General features: G+C 41.5%; 2 protein-coding genes across 2 annotated transcripts in view; one reads left to right on the plus strand and one right to left on the minus strand.

Moving 5' to 3' along the window:
* Window positions 1-6,485, plus strand: part of npas2 (neuronal PAS domain protein 2) — a 70,953-nt gene extending 64,468 nt beyond the window's left edge. Inside the window, exons 18-19 of the mRNA XM_052022333.1 lie at window positions 1,968-2,157; window positions 6,321-6,485. Coding sequence (XP_051878293.1) covers window positions 1,968-2,157; window positions 6,321-6,485 — 355 coding nt within the window. The remainder of the gene's footprint in view (window positions 1-1,967; window positions 2,158-6,320) is intronic.
* An 8,558-nt stretch (window positions 6,486-15,043) lies between these two features.
* Window positions 15,044-19,012, minus strand: part of tbc1d8b (TBC1 domain family member 8B) — a 65,919-nt gene continuing 61,950 nt past the window's right edge. Inside the window, exon 20 of the mRNA XM_052022073.1 lies at window positions 15,044-16,870. Within this exon, the coding sequence (XP_051878033.1) occupies window positions 16,454-16,870 (417 nt within the window). The 3' untranslated portion in view covers window positions 15,044-16,453. The remainder of the gene's footprint in view (window positions 16,871-19,012) is intronic.

Genomic DNA, 19,012 nt, shown 5'->3' on the forward strand with positions numbered 1-19,012 from the left:
TCAGGCAGCACTTGTGGAGAGGGAAAAATTAAAATTTCAGTTCAGAGATCTTTCATCATAAGTAGGTAAATTTAGAAAACTAGTTCTGGTCGCCTCACTACAGGAAGGATGTGGAAGCCATAGAGAGGGTGCAGAGGAGATTTACAAGGATGCTGCCTGGAATGCGGAGCATGCCTTATGAAAGCAGGTTGAGGGAACTCGGCCTTTTCTCCTTGGAGAGACGGAGGATGAGGGGGGACCTGATAGAGGTGTATAAGATGATGAGAGGTATTGATAGGGTAGATAGTCAGAGGCTTTTCCCCAGGGCTGAATTGGTGGCCACAAGAGGACATAGGTTTAAGGTGCTGGGGAGTAGGTATAGAGGAGATGTCAGGGGTAAGTTTTTTTACTCAGAGAGTGGTGAGTGCGTGGAATGGGCTGCCGGAAACGGTGGTGGAGGCTGATACGATAGGGTCTTTCAAGAGACTGTTAGATCGGTATATGGAGTTGAGTAAAATAGAGGGCTATGGGTAAGCCTAGTAATTTCTAGGGTAGGGACATGTTCGGCACAGCTTTGTGGGCCGAAGGGCCTGAATTGTGCTGTAATTGTTCTATGTTCTAAGTTTGTTTTCAAGTTGCAGAGAAGGGAAGGGTAGAGAGAACGGAAGGAATGTCTGCAGCAGGGTGGAGACTAAGAGAATATGATGCAAGTGGTGGGGAAGGCAGCTGAGAGGGGGTGGTGAGGGATTGTTAACTGATGGACTAGGTGCAAGTAGAATGAGGTGAATGAGAATGGAGGGAGAACATACCATGAATATCAAATAAAAAACTGCAGATGCTGGAAATCTGTAAGAAAAACAAAAAATAAATGCTGGAACCACTCAGCAGGTCAGGCAGCATTTATGGAGAGAGAAGCTGAGTTGACATTTCAGGTCCGAGACCAGAAAAGCGAGAAGATGAGTTAGTTTCAGTTGCAGAGAAGGTGGGGGAAGATGGGTGGACAAGGAGAGCATCGCCAATAGAGTGAGACCAAATGACTCAAGGTGGCTGTTGGAGTCAGATTATGCTTTGTCTGCTAGTACCAGTGTTGTGAGACATGCCCAGCAAGCCAGGTTATACTGATGGAGAGAGAAAATAAAATGAGCCAGAATCACAGATGCACGAGAGACACATATATTGGAATGTTGAAGTACAGGACACTGCGGTTGCTGCAGGTCTGAGATAAAAGAGAATGTTGGAAATACACACCAGGTCAGGCAGCATCCATGGGGAGGGAAATAAAGTTAAAATTACTGATTGATGATTTTCTGTAAGAATTGGTCAGTTTTGACTCAACCTAGAAACAGAACATAGAAGATGGAACAGTACAGCACAGGTCAGGCCCTCTGGCCCATGATGTTGTGCCGAACTAATTAAACCAATGACTCCTAATTAATCTAATCCCTCTTCTCCGCACATTGACCGTGTCCCTCCCTTCTCTGCATAGTCATGTGCACATCCAAGAGTCTCTTAAATGCTCCGATGCTATCTGCCTCTACCAGCACCCCTGGCAGTGCATTCCAGGCCCCCACCACTCTCTGTGTATAAAAGCTTATGTGGCACATCTCCTTTGTACTTTCCCCTCTCTCACCTTAAATACATGCCCTCTAGTACTGGACATTTCAATATTGGTTGTCTACCCAATCTATGCCTTGCATAATGTTATGAACGTCTATCAAATGTCCCCTCAGCCTCCGCGGCTCTGGAGGAAACAGCCCTGGCTTGTCCAACCTCTCCTCGTCGCACATGTCTTCCAAACCAGGCAGCATCCTGGTAAACCTCCTAAGGTGAAGGTTCGGGCTATTTCTCTCTCCACAGATGCTGCCTGCCTCGTTGAGTGTTCCTAGCATTTCCTGCCCTTATTTCAGATTTACTGCATCTGCATCTTCTTGCTTTTCAATGTTTTCAGGGAAGTCTAACTTGTACATTTTGCTCTCTTGGTTTTCCAGATATATCCAAGATCAGCAGATGCTGACGGCACTAACAATGCAGCCAATTAGCTGTAGCACAGTCATTTTGCCATCTCCAAGTTCCATGGCTCTCCAATACCAAGGGTTCCCTCAACACCAGCAGGCCTCCGTTCCACAGCAACATGCCCATCATTCCAGACCACTCCAACAACAACAACATTACCTTCAGGTAAGGTGAGTCCTGGAGGCTCAAAGTAACACCATCCTCTAGTTGCATGTTGCAAACTGTGGTACTTGCATCCAAATGCAGTTAGTTCTCAGATCAAGTAACACAACAATAAATAGCATCAGAAAATGCTGGAAAAGTGCAGAGAGAAACAGGGGTGACACTTCAGGTCAACTTACTTTCATCAGATCTAGTCACTAACCTGAAATATTATCTTTATTTCTTCCATACCTGATGAGTATTTCCAGTGTTTTCTGTTTTTATTATACATTTCCAATAACTGCAGGGTTTGTTTTTTTGCTTTTCAATAAATAACATCACTTATTTAGTGTATCGCAGGAGGCCACTGGACCTAAGTCAGCTCCCAGCAGAACAATCCATCTGTCCCATTTCCCCTCTCTTTAGTTCCCTGTAGTCCTGCAATTTATTCTCTCGCAGGCCCATCAACTCTGCCTTGATTCTTTTGCCCTTTACCCATAGGAGGGGTAATTTACAGCAACTAATTAACCTACCTGCACATCGTTGGGATGTGGGAGGAAACTAGAGTTGACCGGGGAAACCCATGTGGTTACGGGGAGTACATTGCAAACTCCACAGAGACACAGCGGGAGGCAAGGATCAAACCCAGTTCACTGGAGCTTTGAGGCAAACATGAGATCACAGCTCCTTTCCCCTGAATAAAGGAATGCCAGATGTATATTTTATAAGTGTGCCAACATGTATTAAACAGAACACACAATCTCAGGATGCATCCAAAACCACTTCCCTTTTGAAGACCTTCTTGACTAAAGATCACATGACGTGTTATAGAAAAGTTTCACTAATATTTCTGTTATGTCCATTGAGGACATATCACATCACTGTTGCCCCTTCTTCCCAAGGCCCAGACCATGGAACAGGGATATGGGCTTGAATCCCACCACAGCAGCTAGGGAATTTAAATTCAAATAATTAAATAATGCTTCAATGAGATGCCTTGCATTAGTAACAGTGACCCCAAAACGGTCACAAGAAACTCAATTAATTGACTAACGCCCTTCAGGACAGGGAGTTTGTCATTTTTACCTAGCTTGGTCTACTATGACTCTAGCCTCACCAGTACAAGTCCATAAGATATAGGAGCAATTAGGCCATTCGGCCTATCGAGTCTGCTCTGCCATTCAATCATGGCTGATTTTTTTTCCTGTAATCCTTAACCCCCTTACCAATCATGAACCTCTCAATCTTTTAAATCTCGGGCCTTAAGTATACCCAACGACTTGACTTCCGCAGCCCTCCATGGCAACGAATTCCACAGATTCACCACCCTCTGGCAGAAGAAATTCCTCCTCATCTCAGTTCTAAAGGGACGTCCCTTTATTCTGAGGCTATGCCCTTGGATCCTGGACTCTCCTACTGATGAAAGCATCCTCTCCACGTCCACTCTATCCAGGCCTTTCAGTATCCGGCAGGTTTCAATGAGATCCCCCCTCATCCTTCTGAACTCCATTGAGTACAGGTCCAGAGCCATCAAATGCTCCTCATACATTAAGCCTTTCATTCCCGGGATCATTCTTGTGAACCTCCTCTGGTCCATCTCCAGCACATCTTTCCAAGCACTCCAAAATTTCATCCTTAATAATGGACTCTAAAATCTTACCAACCACTGAGGTTAGGCTAACTGGCCTATAATTTCCTGCCTTTAGCCTCCCTAAACAGTAAGTTGGAAACAGTTACGGTTGGCTCTTTCCTAATAGTTCAAGAAATTAATGGCAAATAATAAATGCTCTCATTGCTACATCACATAAATGAAAAAGTAAAAAAAATTGGTCGGGCACAACATTAGTGTCCTTGGGACTGTGAATCCACACCCCTTGAAGGTCGAGCTGTAAGAGCTGTGAAAACCCAACTTCCATCCTTCAAAGGGATAGAACTATAGAACAATACAGCCCACCATGTTCTGCCGACCTTCAAACCACTCCTAAGACTATCTAACCCCTTCCTCCCACATATCCCTCTATCTTAAATTCCTCCATATGCTTATCTAACAATCTCTTTAACTTGTCCAATGTATCAGCCTCCACCACCACCCCAGGCAGCGCATTCCATGCACCAGAGACATCAACTGGCTGAAAAACCTCCCTCTGACATCTCCCTTGAACTTCCCACCCATTACCTTAAAGCCATGCCCTCTTGTATTGAGCACTGGTGCCCTGGGAAAGAGGCACTGGCTGTCCACTCTATCTATTCCTCTTAATATCTTGTATACGTCTATCATGTCTCCCCCCATCCTCCTTCTCTCCAATGAGTAAAGCCCCAGCTCCTTTAGTCTCTCCTCATAATCCATACTCTCCAATCCAGGCTACATCCTGGTAAATCTCCTCTGCACCCTCTCCAACGCCTCCACATCCTTCCTATAATGAGGCGACCAGAACTGGACACAGTACTCTAAGTGTGGTCTAACCAGAGTTTTGTAAAGCTGCATCATCACTTCGCGGCTCTTAAACTCGATCCCACGACTTATGAAAGTCCTGTCACAAATATCTGATGTAGTCTACAAATGATTCCTGTGCCCTGCTACTTGATTTAATTCTAAATGCTTTCTGACATGGCTCAGTAAGCTTCATTGCAAGACTAAAAATTGGTTTAATATAGTGAGTGGCTTGAATAATTAAGGTTAATTGGCCACTGTAAATTGCTCACACTGTGTGTGGTTGAATGGCAGAATTTAGATGGTGTGAATGAGGTGACAACGGTTACAGGGAAAGAGTAGTGGGGGAATGGGATCGCTCTGTGAATCGTTGGAAGGTGCAGAGGAGATTTACCAGGATGCTGCCTGGATTAGAGAGTATGGATTATGAGGAGAGACTAAAGGAGCTAGGGCTGTTCTCATTGGAGAGGAGGAGGATGAGGGGAGACATGATAGACGTATACAAGATATTAAGAGGAATAGATAGAGTGGACAGCCAGCGCCTCTTTCCCAGGGCACCAATGCTTAATACAAGAGGGCATGGCTTTAAGGTAATGGGACGAATAGCCTCATTCTATGTTGTAAGGAAAATCTATTTCCACCAGTTGAGGTGTTGAGGACGGGAGGCAAAATCTAAATATTTGACGAATTTAGGAATCAGGTTACTAAAGTATGTGCAAGAGATGTTTCATTTTGGAGCAATTGATGCTGGGCCATCAATTGCTCCAAACTTTGAAACCTGAAACCTTAATTTTAGATCCAAGGTTGGTATTTTTATTCATCAAGGGTTTTGAGGCATATGGGGAAAAGACAAGTCTGGTGGAGAAGGGTTTAAGTTTATTGTCATTGGCATACAGTACCCTGAGTATAAATGCCATGGAAGTTAACCTTTTGCAGCAGCAACACAGTATGTTACAAACATAAATTACATTAAAAAATAACAAATTATGCATAACTTACATGCCACAATAAACAAAAATAATATAATGACATGTCATGATGTATGACAGTCATACATCAACCTTGGATTGTGAAAGAGGCTCAAGGTTAAGTACACTTCCGTTCCGATATCATAGAGTCATAGAGTAATAGAGTCACACAGCACAGACACAGGCCCTTTGGCCCACTGAGTCTGCACTAACCATCAGGCACCCATTTACACTAATTTTAATTAACACCATTCTTTATTCTCTCCACATTCCCAACAACTGCCCCTGGATTCTACTGCTCACCTACACACTAGGGGTAATCTACTATGCCCAGTTAACTTACCGACCCACAAATCTTTGGGATGCGGGAGGAAACCAGAGAATCTGAAGGAAAAGCACACAGTCACAAGGGAGAATGTTCAAGTTCCACCAAGAGCACCAGAAGTCAGGATTGAACCCAAGTCACCGTAGCTGTGAGCTACCAGCTTTACTAGCTGTGCCACTCCCTAGTCTTTTGAGTGGGACTTCTTGATCCTTGGTATGGGATTGAGGAACAAAACAGGGACTAATCTTGGGGCGTGATGAAGTAGATGTAGAGTGTTGGCAGCAGGTTGAAGAGAATGTCGGTAGGGCTTTGGAGAAAGATGGAGAAAGTCCTGAATAAGGTGGAAAGGGTGAAGGAAGTTAGCAAGGTCATTTTTAAAAAAATGCGCTTTTCAGCACAAGTGAAGTGATCAGATATGTAATGATATGAAATTAAACATAATGAAATGTTTTTGGTTCTTTAGCAAGTGCTGCCAAGTGTAATGATGCAAGGCAGCCAATCGCAGCCACTTTTCCTGCCTTCAGCCCAACACGTTAACATGGAATACCTCGCACAACACCATTCCCGTGGAACGCAGAACGCCGTGGGAACATGCTCGGACTTGTCCAACATCCAGCTGCCGCGGTAACCGCAGATGTGCCAGAAGTGGATGATGAACAAGCAAAAATTGGACAGGGTGTGACGGCACATCTGGGGGAAACATTCAACCGTTCAACAAGTGGCTCATCTTTACCTGGTTCCAATGGGCATGCGGTTGATCTCTTGCAAGCTGGCATGGAAGGCTGCAAGCTGGTGGAAAACTGAGGCCAACACAGGTGACCAGGCTGGGGTACTGGGTTCCCTCCCTTGAAGGATACGAGTTGGTATTTTGCATCGATGCAGCAGCTTTTGTACTCATTTGTCATCCTCACAGCAGAGTTGTTGAGTACGAATCCCATCAATGTCCAAAAGTTAGAAAACATAACACATTCTGCAACACTGTCACCTCAACGGCTCACAATTTGTAACTGCAGGTTTTGATAAGATTTAGTGATCGGAAGATATGCGTCTCTTTTTAATAAAAACCTCACAAAAATGACAATTGTGACTAAACTGACACAACATAAAACAATCGGTAAAACATTACTGGTAAAACAACGGCAAAAGTGACCTTGTTAAAAGCTGTGTTAACTGTGCAGTTGATTTTGTCAGATGTCACGTTACATAGTCTGTGCTTTTAGTCAATACTAATAGTTGCCATTGGCAAGAAGTCAGGTGTGATGCTGTGAAATATCTGTTTTCACTTCACTCATTTATGTATAGCTTGAGTTGCAAGACAAATGTACTGTAAATATCTCATTACCTATATTCTAAATAACTTTCCTATTTTATATTTTAAAATAATATTTAAATCTGACTGCCACTAAATGAAAATATATTTCTTTTCCTGGTTCAGAACCAAATATTTCACTGTGGAATCCACTAAAAACTTAATGCATTAAACCTCTCTGCTGGTAAACTGTACACTGTGTGTAACACTAGTTAGTGCATTATTAATTTTAAATTCAGGTCTAGTGATAATTGAACCAAGAGTTAAATACTCCCTGATTTCACAGCAGTTTTATATTCTCAGGAAATGAAAATCCAAATGATATATTAAAATGCCTCAATTGCTTTTCAAACATGCAAGAAATAAATATATATATTATATAAAAATATACACACAAAAAATGTTAGTACATTCAGATCTAAATAGGGAAATAGAAGTTTAATTCAGTGGCCTGTGAGCTAGATTCTACTGCATGAGGATGAATCCAAATGCATGTGAATGTATGTCAAGAATTATTTAGATTTGCTGCAGTACAATCAACATTCCTTCTCAATTTCATGACCATGCATTGGGAATGTTATCTGATTATTTTCAGTAAGGGCAATAATTGCACAGTGCTGAATTTCTCTTGCCTTGCGTTTGGGCAAGCAGTTTTGCTGCTATAACCAACATGTCTCACCTCCACTGACTTTCCTATTCACACCAACTCTCCTCCGTTGAATGCCATGATCCCGAACTTTGACTTTTGTGTCCAGAAGCCCTGATGGTTCCCAGAAAATCAGACTAAGAGTAGGTTCTACAATCACTCAAGACCCTCAGCCATTCAATATCATGCCTCATCCTTAATTTCTGAACTCCATTTCCACCCAATCCACAATATAGCTTAAGAACTACAACCAGAACTTCAAGATACTTCAGCTTCACCTATTAAGCAGTCCATTTGCCTACCAATATAACCTTCTTCTGATGCATTCCTTCAGGGTCAAGGTGACTTCCTTCCATTCCAGTTCTGTGGGTTCTGAGGTAACTGATGAGGCCAATTCAGGACCTGTAGACCCTGTCATAGGTGAGGCAGGAGTGGTTAGTGGGGCTGACGGGGAGTCGGTACACTGTCTATGCTGCATTTCTGCATAGGCCTGACAAATGAACTCCGGGTCTCAACACCATGCTGATTGCTCTTCCTGCATTTTGAGCAGTCACGGGCCAGGTGAGGCTGTTACGGTCTTTGAGAACATTCTCAAATAACTTCCCCTATTCACCAGGTCTTCTCTTGACAGAGCCTAGAATAGAACACAATGTTTTAAGAGATTGGTGTTTTGCATGCAAACAACATGGGAGAGGTCTGGAGGGTTAGGGACTGGGTGCAGGTCAATGGGACTGGCGGAATAAAGTTTCGGCACAGACTAGAAGGGCCGAATGGCCTGCTTTCTGTGCTGTAGCGTTCTATGGTTCTAACATGGTGGGGAGCTCTGCCTTCACTGAGAGATAGTTGTTGAGATGTAGGGAGTAATCCACATTTTCCGGGATCTACTCACGGACTTCATTTTTATTGAGGAGTGGTGCGGTGCAGCAGGAGCAGGTTGATAGGGGATTGTTGTTTTGTGGATATTAAATGTAAGGCTTATTTTCTTTGACGCTTCTGTGAACGAGTCAGTGATGACTTAGAATTTCGCCTCTATGCATGTTCATACTCGCACATCATGTGTGTGTGCAGCTGGCTGAGTTGAATTGGGATGACCTTGGTTCTGAAGTGGAATGGATGTAGATTGAAGAGTTTCCCATTTGTTTTGGAGATTAGTTCCACCCCAGAGGGATGCTTTGTTATGAGTGAGATACCACATTGCAATGAGAAACGTTCAAAATTAGGGTACAATTTAAAGGTACAATTTTGACATTTAAAAGACATTTGAACAGGTACATGGATAGGAAAGATTTAGAGGGATATGGGCCAAAGGGTCTAACTCAGTTAGGTAACTTGGTTGGCATAGGCAAGTTGGACCAAAGGGCCCGTTTCCATGCTGTATAGCTCTACCACTCTATAAGCTTTGCTTAGCACCCGTCTCCAGTAGGATTGGGTCTATTCTGGACCTATTGTTGAAGGATCATGGCCTACATCCCATCACATAGGAAACAAAATATTGAGGTGAATCATACGGGGTTTCAAATTTCACGAGGATGCTCCACAAAATCCCCAAATGACGGATTCAAAGGCTTTTGTGAAGATCATGTATAGTGGCTGATATTCCTCCCTGCCATAGTGGTTGAAAGAACACAGAAAAGTTAGCACAAGAGGAAGTTGTGCAGCCCCTTGAGACTCCCAGCCATTCAATATCTTGATCTTAAAGCTCCATTTCTGCCCACAGCTGTAGAAGTATAATTAGAGCTTCTCAATATTTCAGTTTCACCTCCTAAATATCCCATTGCCTGTCAATATATTGTCCCTTCATTTTCAATGCATTAGCTCAAGGGAAAGTATGTGAATTAATTTACTTTAAACTATTGCAGATTACCTTTAAAATCCCATTAAAATTAAGCTATTGGAACTCTTTAATCAGATATCAATTTTCACATAAGTATTAACATTGACTTACCATAACAACCAGTTCATTTTAAATTTGCACCCAGCAGAGTGAACAATGAAGTTTGGTTAATTTGACATAAGCTCTTACATATTAATAGTCAGTGTTAAAATTCTGTCATTGCTACATCATCTTACGTAAGCTTTTCTGAGTTGCATTTTGGGCTGAGATGATCAGATAGGCGTGTTTACCTGTGGATGAAGAATATGCACTTTGGAGTCATTGTTTGTCTGGTTATATACCTGACAAGGAGTGAAGAGTGTTAATTGATGTACATATTGTATTTAATTCTGTACAAAAAAAATCCTTATAATAGCAAATTAGCTTTATTTTATATGATGTGACAGGTCATTTTGAACTTATGAATGTTCTTATTCAACAAAAATTTGTTACAGCAAAGTGTCTTACAGAAAGGGGTTGCGCAATTTATGTCTTTGTGAATAAAGGATCTTTGCAAAAATTCCATTGGACTTTAACTCCTAATTTCAACTGTCATGTTCAACATCGAAATATAAAACAAAACCTTCAAAGAGATTCCATCATCAGGCACATTCTCACCTCTCCTTTCAACATCTTGCAGAGTCCATACCCTTCGTGCGTCCCTGGTCCACTCTTCAGTTTCCATCAACCACGCTCATTGTTACAGCACTTTGCAACTGCAGGTGATGCAACACTTGTTCCTTTCACCTCTCCCCTTCCAGGGACCTAAACAGTCTTTCCAGGTGAAGCTGCGATTCACTTGTACTTCTAATCCAGTCTATTGCATTCGGTGTTCACAATGTGGTCTCCTCCACATTGGAGAAACCAAATGTAGATTGGGTGACCGCTTTGCGGAATACGTGCATTCAGTCTGCAGGGGCAATCCCGAGTTTCCTGCTGCCCGCCACTTCAAATCCCCATCCCACTCCGAGCTATCAGCCTGTGGCCTCCTGTACTGTCACGGTGAGGCCCACCACAAGCTTGATGAAAAGCACCTCATTTTCCATCTAGGCATTTGTGGCATTCTGGACTCGATATTGAATTCTACAACTTCAGGTAACTTAATTTCTCGGTCTGTATCAGTGGTCCATCTGTAATATTGGCTCAGCTTGTTTCTTATTGAATATGTGACTAATAAATCTTAATCTTATTCCTTTTTTCCCCCCTTTTACTCTCTCTGGGTGGAGGACATGCCCAGCCTGACCTGCTGGGCATGTTTTCCTACTCTGCATTTTGCAAGTCCCTTGTTCTTTGGTCAATGTTCTTTGTTCCCGCTCTCCAACTGTTCCCATTCACTCGTTAGTCAGATAACCTTCTTTACAGCTTATCCCCATGGTCACTTCAGTTTTACCCCATCAGAGACAGTTCCCTGCACCACACTCCCTGCAGCTTTCCAAGCTTCTTTAGTCTCCTTTTCAGTCTCCAACCTGAGACTGAAATATCACGGGCACAACCCTCCGCACCATCGAGGACATCTTCAAGAGGCGGTGCCTCAAGAAGGCAGCGCCTCAAGAAGGCAGCATCCAAAAACTAAGGATCGTCACCACCTGGGACATGCCATCTCCTCATTACGACCATCAGGGAGGAAGTACAGGAGCCTGAAGACCCACACTCAACAGCTTCTTCCCCTCCGCCATCAGATTTCTGAACAGTCCATGAACCCATGACCACTACCTCGCTATTCCTCTTTTGCACTATTTATTTTCTGTAACTTATAGTAAGTTTTATGTCTTGCACTGTACTGCTGCCACAGAACAACAAATCTCACAACATATATCAAAGATAATAAACCTGATTCTGTAACTGTTTCTCCTCTTCCCAAAGATGCAGTCTGACTTGCTCAGTACTTAACAGCATTTTCTGTTTTTGTTTTACATAGAAATAACTGACTGGAGGCAAATGAAAATTCTGGACCGTTTAGCTGATTCTTATTAGATCGAATGAGCAGCAATGTAAATCAATATGAAGAAACATTTCAACCTTGCATTTATAGCACAGCTAAAAACTCACAAAGCAAATGGTATCGAGTTAAATTTGCAAATGCTCTTTTACTGCAAAGATATGCAAGGTAAACATGTGCTGGCACAAAGTGGGTAAGCTCAAGGCCAATAACAGTATACCTGAGGTTGGAAATTCTGTAATGCTACAACAAACAGATTCTCCCGAACAAACACCTTGCAATTCAACAGTGCTCACATGCTGGAAGTCTCAAAGGCTTTTGTTCACTAAACAGAAGGGAGAAATAGGTCAAGAGAGCATGAAACCAAAGGCACAGATGATTTTGAAAACAGGATGATGGTGAAGGGGCACGCCGCACAGTGGAGTAAAGGGATGTTGAAGGGAAAGTATTAAGGTTGACGATGAATTGGTCCTCATAGAAGAAGTGCATTGCTATGGTGCCATCCAAGACCTCAGGATGTGTGCTGCTGCAATAATGTATATTTTAAACGTAATTGCTGATAGAATGTGGGGAAACACAGCACTCAATCTGCTCAAGACAAAGCATCACCTAATCTGCTTATTTTGCTAGTGTTGGCGGATTGTAAATGTTGGATAAAAGCTATCCTGGTCATCTTCAAGAACTTCAGAAGGAAAGAGCTTCCTGTGATATCTGCAAGATAGTTATACCTTACCATACACACTCTCAGTATTACCCTAGACTGGAAATGGAACTAGTTTATTAGTGTCACATGTACCGAGATACAGTGAAGAGCTTTTGTTTGCGTGCCATCCAGACAGATCATTCCATATGTAAGTAGATTGTGGTAGTAAAAAGAAAACACAAATGCAAAATATTAGTGTAGCAGCTGCAGAGCAAGTGCAGTGCAGGTAAACAAATCAACTGCATTGCCATGACGAGGTAGATTGGGAGATCAAGCAGGTGAGAGTGGATCCCAGCATCTTTCAATTCAGAGGCATGAGGAAAATGAGGCAGGCCCTACAGTGGATCAGGAGATTGGAGCTGCTTATCCACTGAACTGTGTCAAATGTGCCATTGAACAATAAGATATCTTTATGAGTCACATGTACATCAAAGCACACAGTGAAATGCACCTTTTGCGTAGTGTTCTGGGGTCAGCCCACAAGTGTCGCCACGCTTCCGGCGCCAGCATAGCATACCCACAATTTCCCAACCTGTACGTCTTTGGAATGTGGAAGAAAACCGGAGCACCCGGAGGAAACCCACGCAGACACGGGGAGAACATAAACTCCTTATAGACAGCGGCTGGAATTGAACCCGGGTTGCTGGCGCTGTAATAGCGTAATGCTAACTGCTACATTACCGTGCCTGCCAATGCTCTTGGCTGAATTGTTGTGTATTATAAAGCACACCGTAATTCTTATGGATTTACAAAATTCGTAAGTTGGCTTATTAAAAAGGAAAATGCAGTGGATGGTGATGGGAGGAGAGGGACCTACATCAGAATGACGCATCAGACTATTTCTAAACCAACCGAGTGCATGAGAAAGGGGCAGGTTCCATCCCATGTCTCAGAACACCTCCCAAGGGCATTGATGAAGGGTCTTATAAATCGAGGAAATAACATCTGCAAGAGTCCACAAAGAGTAAAAAATGGGTGGTACGTCTACTGTACTGGAAAGAATACAGTTTTTTGATATGAGCAAAGCAATGAACAACATTGTAATCATTGCACTGTAGCAGGGCATTGAGTGTCAGTGCAGGAACTTCAGGATTTGAAGGAGCATCTTCAGGGACGGTTAGACCTGCCTAAATCCATGACAAAAGGGGAACCAGAGCAGCAACAATTCAGTCAAGTGATCTTGAAAGAACTAGAAAGTATTTGGCATTTAAGCTGAAATCATTTACAAAGAGCCCAGTGAATTATTTAAACACCCTCTTTACACGAAGACAGCTATACACAGCATTTCCTCATCTCAATTGGTACAAGCACCAAATGACTGTTATTACAGTAATTGATACACATAGAACCCAGTCACCCATCAAACACATACCTTTGTATAATTAGGTTAATGACGACGTTTGGTTTGGCTTCTTCTCGACATATTTTCTCAGCAGTAGACTAGACGTAAATGCCACTGCTTTGTAACTTCAACCAAAATACTTCTAACTTTGCTGATTAAATGAATTCTGGTTAAGCAAAGAGAAAATGAACACTGACAGTGAAACACAAGTTAACGCAGGGAATGAGGGTGGCTATAGATACACATAGAGAGCTGTCATTTTAATGGACTCTCCTTGCTTGGTATTTCTCCTTGTTGCTTCTGCACCCTTGTTGGCATGTGCTGTTACTGGTTATGCTGAAGATTAAACAGTCATTACTTCAGATAGTTCAATCGATACAATGGCCTGGAATTAGATTCTCATAATCCGGTACAATTTCGACATGGACATAAATACCACCCTTTAAAATAATTTACATATACCTTAAAATGAGCAAAATCAGAGGCTCAGAGAATTTAGAAGGAGTGGGAACTGTGGCTCAGAAAGTTTATAAGCAGCAGGAAAAGAGCCCCAGAGAGTATAAATGATCCTTTAATGATTTGGAGCGTGTTGAAGGTAAAATAAAGCCCTCGTGTATTTAGTAGGCTTTAATTTCACTTAATTAAAAGGTAAGTGTTGGTAGGAGAGCTCAGATCCATGTGCTCCTCCTGCACTAAGTGAGACATCATAGACACTTCCATTGTACTTGGTGACCAGGTTTGCAGGAAGCGCATCCAATTACAACTAATGATTAACTGCATTATGGAGCTAGAGCCGGTGATGGATTAATTCTGGAGCATCCACAGTCTGTGATGTACATGGATAGCATTGTTAGGCATGTGGTCACACACCAGATAAACAGCTCAGGTGGGAAGGCAATGGGTGCCAAGAGACATAGTAGAAGGCAGGAATCCTCTGGAGCCATCCCCCTCCCTAGTGGTGCAGCTCCTGCCGCCTCACAACTTCGGCAACCTGGATTGAATCCGGACTTCTGATGCCAACTCTGTTACTGCATGTGGTCTCCCTGTGACCACATGGGTTTCTTCCAACATCTGAAAGACGGGCAGGTTGGTAGGTTAACTGGCCGATGAAGGCGCTTGACCTGAAATATTGATCGTCCATTTCCCCCTACAGATGCTGCCTCACCTCAGAATTCCTCCAGCAGTTCAATTTTGCCACTGAACTCAACTGATCAGCTATGATCCATCCTATCAAACGTGGACACAACATTGTGGGCAGAAGGGCCTGTATTGTGCTGTACTGTTCTATGTTCTAAATGTCAAACAGACTCAAAGGGCCAAATGACCTACTCCTCCTGCTTCTGTCATTTCTAAAAAGAATGAAGTTCTCCAATCTAGTCTGTCAATATATTTTATTTGAAAACAGAACAAACTGTAAAAAAAACAATTAGAAACCAAAATATTTATTTTTGAACATATCCATGAAGTGAGCTTTTGCTACAATATGAAACAAAGGAATTTAAAGCAAGAATTCATCACGTTGAATACAGAATTTATACATAGAACATAAAGCAAGTGCCTCAATAATTGGCACAAAAAGTTGTTTTTATAGTTTCAAATCTATATATTTTTTTACACTTGATCCTAAAAAAAACTAAGGTTTGGCAGAATTGTTTTAGTGCTCGAGATTAAAATTTGAAAGCAGTATTTGTTGTCTTTATAATGTTTTAACTTTTATGTGGAATATAACGTGCCTTTATACTTCAATTAGAGCAATGCGCTATCTTCACTGAATATGAGCAAAGAAATCAAAGTATAATTTTGTGACTAATGTTAAGTTTCAAGCCATTTGAACTGGAAAGATGTATATAAACTTTATAATTTTGTATTTTTGCAATATCATAGAATGATCAGATCAATAGTTCAGTTCTCTTTAAATATACTGTATGCTATGATTCTTATACAGTTTCATAAAAACATTTTAAAGCAAGAAAGCTAATATAGATTAATAAACTTTTGAAATTGTACAAGTGTGCAACATACTTCAAAAATACAGGACTATTTGTTTTTTAAAGATTCCCTTTTCTAATAGAATTTGTAGAGCTACAAATAGTGTTTTTTTTAATGTTAAAAAAACAAACACTTGAGTATAAATAAGAAAAATGCATTTGCTTTCAGTCCAGTGAGTGTTTAAACTAAAGGACAGCAATTTTTTTATTCTCCAACCAATGGGAAAAATATTACGTGGGCACCCTCTACAGACCAACAGGAGAAGCGCAGCACAAAATTGAAATGAACAAGCACAGAACAAAAGATTCTGCTACAGAAAGTGCAGAACAATGTTAATTTAAGACCAAACTTCTTTAAGTCAGTTTGTCTTTCAATATTTTTAAGCATCTCATTTCATACAAGATATCTCAGAAACACCCATACACCAGCCCATGGAAACAAACTAATTTGCTCAATGCCGGGAACAGAACAGTTGATTTGTGGTTCAATTGTTTGTACATACGGATATAAAATCTGTCAAAACAGATTTTCTACATTGCAAAGTCAAACTGCAGCCTAGTCATCACTGTCAGTTATGAGAATAATTGTTAATTTCATTTGTGCAAATTTCCATGCTATTTTAGCAGAGGCATTAATTATCAGGGTAAAGCCCGTGCCAAGACAGTAGAGAAACACCATGCAAAATGACTGAGGCATTTCCCCATTGTCCACCAACAGAAAAATTCAGAGCTTCTTGTATTGCATTGTTGCATCAATGCAGAATGGAATATGGCATACGGAGACCATGCTACAGTCTCAGTCATGGGCCTTTGGCTGATACTTAGCCCTCAGTTGAAGAGATTTAGCTTGTTCTATTTTTACCTTTACGTCAAAAAGTTTCTCAAAAAACGTAACCAGAACCGGTTCATTCAACAGCGATGCCAGTATCTGTTCAAAGGCAAAGGTCCATCCGATGTCAGTGTTAGATTCCTGGGGTACTGCTTCATCCTTGTGCACGGTCTGGGTCTCCTGGCTATCATCACTGCTTCCACAATCTTGACTTGCAACCGATGCACTGCGGATGGGGGAGCTTGGACTGTTCAGCATTCGTCCCACTTCCTCCATTCGAAGCAAGAGACTGGTGACAGTAGTTATAGCTCGGTAGAGTGCTTCCTCATTGGGATCGCCGTGGAACAGGTTATATAGTGTCTTGGAGAAATGAACGAATTGTGACTGGGGAATTAAGAAAATCAGATGCATCAGTTTTCTTCAAACCAAGTTTCCTGGTATCATCAAGATTGATCTCAAAACTCTTAAGTGTTATTTGCAAAGGACAAAGGATGATGACTCAAGGTAATCAGAAAAGTATGGTTTTTGAGGGAAGTAATTTTTTTTTGGGGGGGGGGAGGGTGCATGGAAAACCTGGCTTGAAAATTTGGAGAAACAAGGTCAAAGATAAAAAGAGAGAATACCGCAGAGAATAAACAGAGAGAATGCCCTCTTGTCCCAGCAGGCGGGAGGTACAGGAGCCTGAAGACCCACACCCCTAGGTTCAACAACAGCTTCTTCTCCTCTGCCATCAGGTTCTTGAACCAATCTGAAAAAGACTAATTCTACCTCAGACTATATTTCCCTCAACTTACACTAATGTCATTATGTTTAGTTTTGTGTGTTTTGTCATGCAAGTCATGCATAATTTATGTTCACTTAAGTTGATGTAATTTTTGTTTGTCATGTTTGTAATGGTCTGTACTGATGCTGCAAAAAGCTAGTTTTCATGATATTTGTACCCTGGGAATGTATCCCACGACAATAAACTTGAACTCCTAATCCACTGAGAGCTTGTTCTGTGTTCTGACTACGTGTCAGGTTTAAAGCATCTGTGTTACTTTGCAAGCCGCTTATTTTTCCAAAATGAGTTGTTGCCATGGACATCTTAAGTTAAAATCCACTTTAAGCATCGAGGATTTTGCTTTAATGTGGCATTTTTTCATGTACTCATTGCATCTCAAAGCGACAAGATTTCACAGTGAAAGGCCAGAATACATTCTCCTGCCAGTTAACCTCTGGAATCTGGCAGAGACATGGCTAAAAAGTACTAATTGCCTATATACTGTAAGTAAGGAATATTAGTTTAATCTCCTACAATTGTTATTGCTTTCTTTATACTTGTAAATAGCTTGAGGACTTATAATCTAATTAGAAATAATAAAATAGCTTAAAAGGTGCTTATTCCGAAGGTGTTTTAGGATTTAAATGTTTCCAGATACAATATAATGGACTGTGCCGAGGTGCAGGACACAACTAGTGAAAGAAAGACAACCAAGACAATCCTGTGGAGAAATGGAACAGAATGGCCAACAAACTGGTGTCAGGTGTTTTGATGGAACAGTCTCATTTTTCGGAACGGTATTCACAATTTTACTGGCTGCATTGAATCACCATGGACAGTCAACATGAGGATTATAAATCTGTAAGGTGAGATAGGAAGGAAGGAAAAAAAAACCATGGAGGTCACATTCTATTCAAGGTAAAACAAAAACAGGGTAATGACATTTATTTCTCCAAGTCTTCCAGTCAAATTGTACCTGTCCAGATTTGGTCAAACACAATGAATCAATGACATTTCAACCATATTTAAGTTTATTGGATTTGAATTGTTTTGCAGCTAGGCTCAATATGCTTCTCTACTATAGTCTAGCTGACTAAAGACTACTAATATCTTTAGGTAGTACAAACAGAGGTCAGCCTAGCAAGGTTTTGAAGAGCTGCTAACACTCCTTGAACAGCGCTGCATGATGAGTCATGGCCTTCAGGAGAAGACAGACAACCTGCCATCTGTTATCATTCGTCTGCAGACTGTGAATTTTCTCTTCTTCCTTGCTAAATGCATAGTCTTTGGTGGGATAGAACTGGCAGCACATTTAACATGCTGGTTAAACCACAAGCATGGGACTGGCCCTAGGTCCAAGAGCTCCCCCAGAATTGGCTGCATGACCTATGGATTTGCCATTTATTTTCTATTTAAATAAAGATTATAACTGGGTAATATTCTTCAACCTACTGATATCATTAAAGTGATAAGTACCTTCTGATGTATAGCTGCAAGGATCTAGCTGCCCATAAAACAAACCAAAAACTGCTTTCCTTTCTTTAGCTTGCTTCAGTTATGCCAACAATATCCCACATCTAAAAATTCTTTCAGTGGGGGATAATAATTTGCAAATGGCAGCAAGCACTGCTTGCAATAATTAGTCTCATCAGTTAATAACTTTGATCATGGGGGGTGGTGGTTGTTGATTGGGGAGGAAGAGGGAAAAAATATTGATCTAATCACAGATCATTCAGGTCGTATGTTACAAAGCTACAGGATAC

Source organism: Pristis pectinata, chromosome 8 (assembly GCF_009764475.1).
Source record: "Pristis pectinata isolate sPriPec2 chromosome 8, sPriPec2.1.pri, whole genome shotgun sequence".
NCBI classification, from domain to species: Eukaryota; Metazoa; Chordata; class Chondrichthyes; order Rhinopristiformes; family Pristidae; genus Pristis; species Pristis pectinata.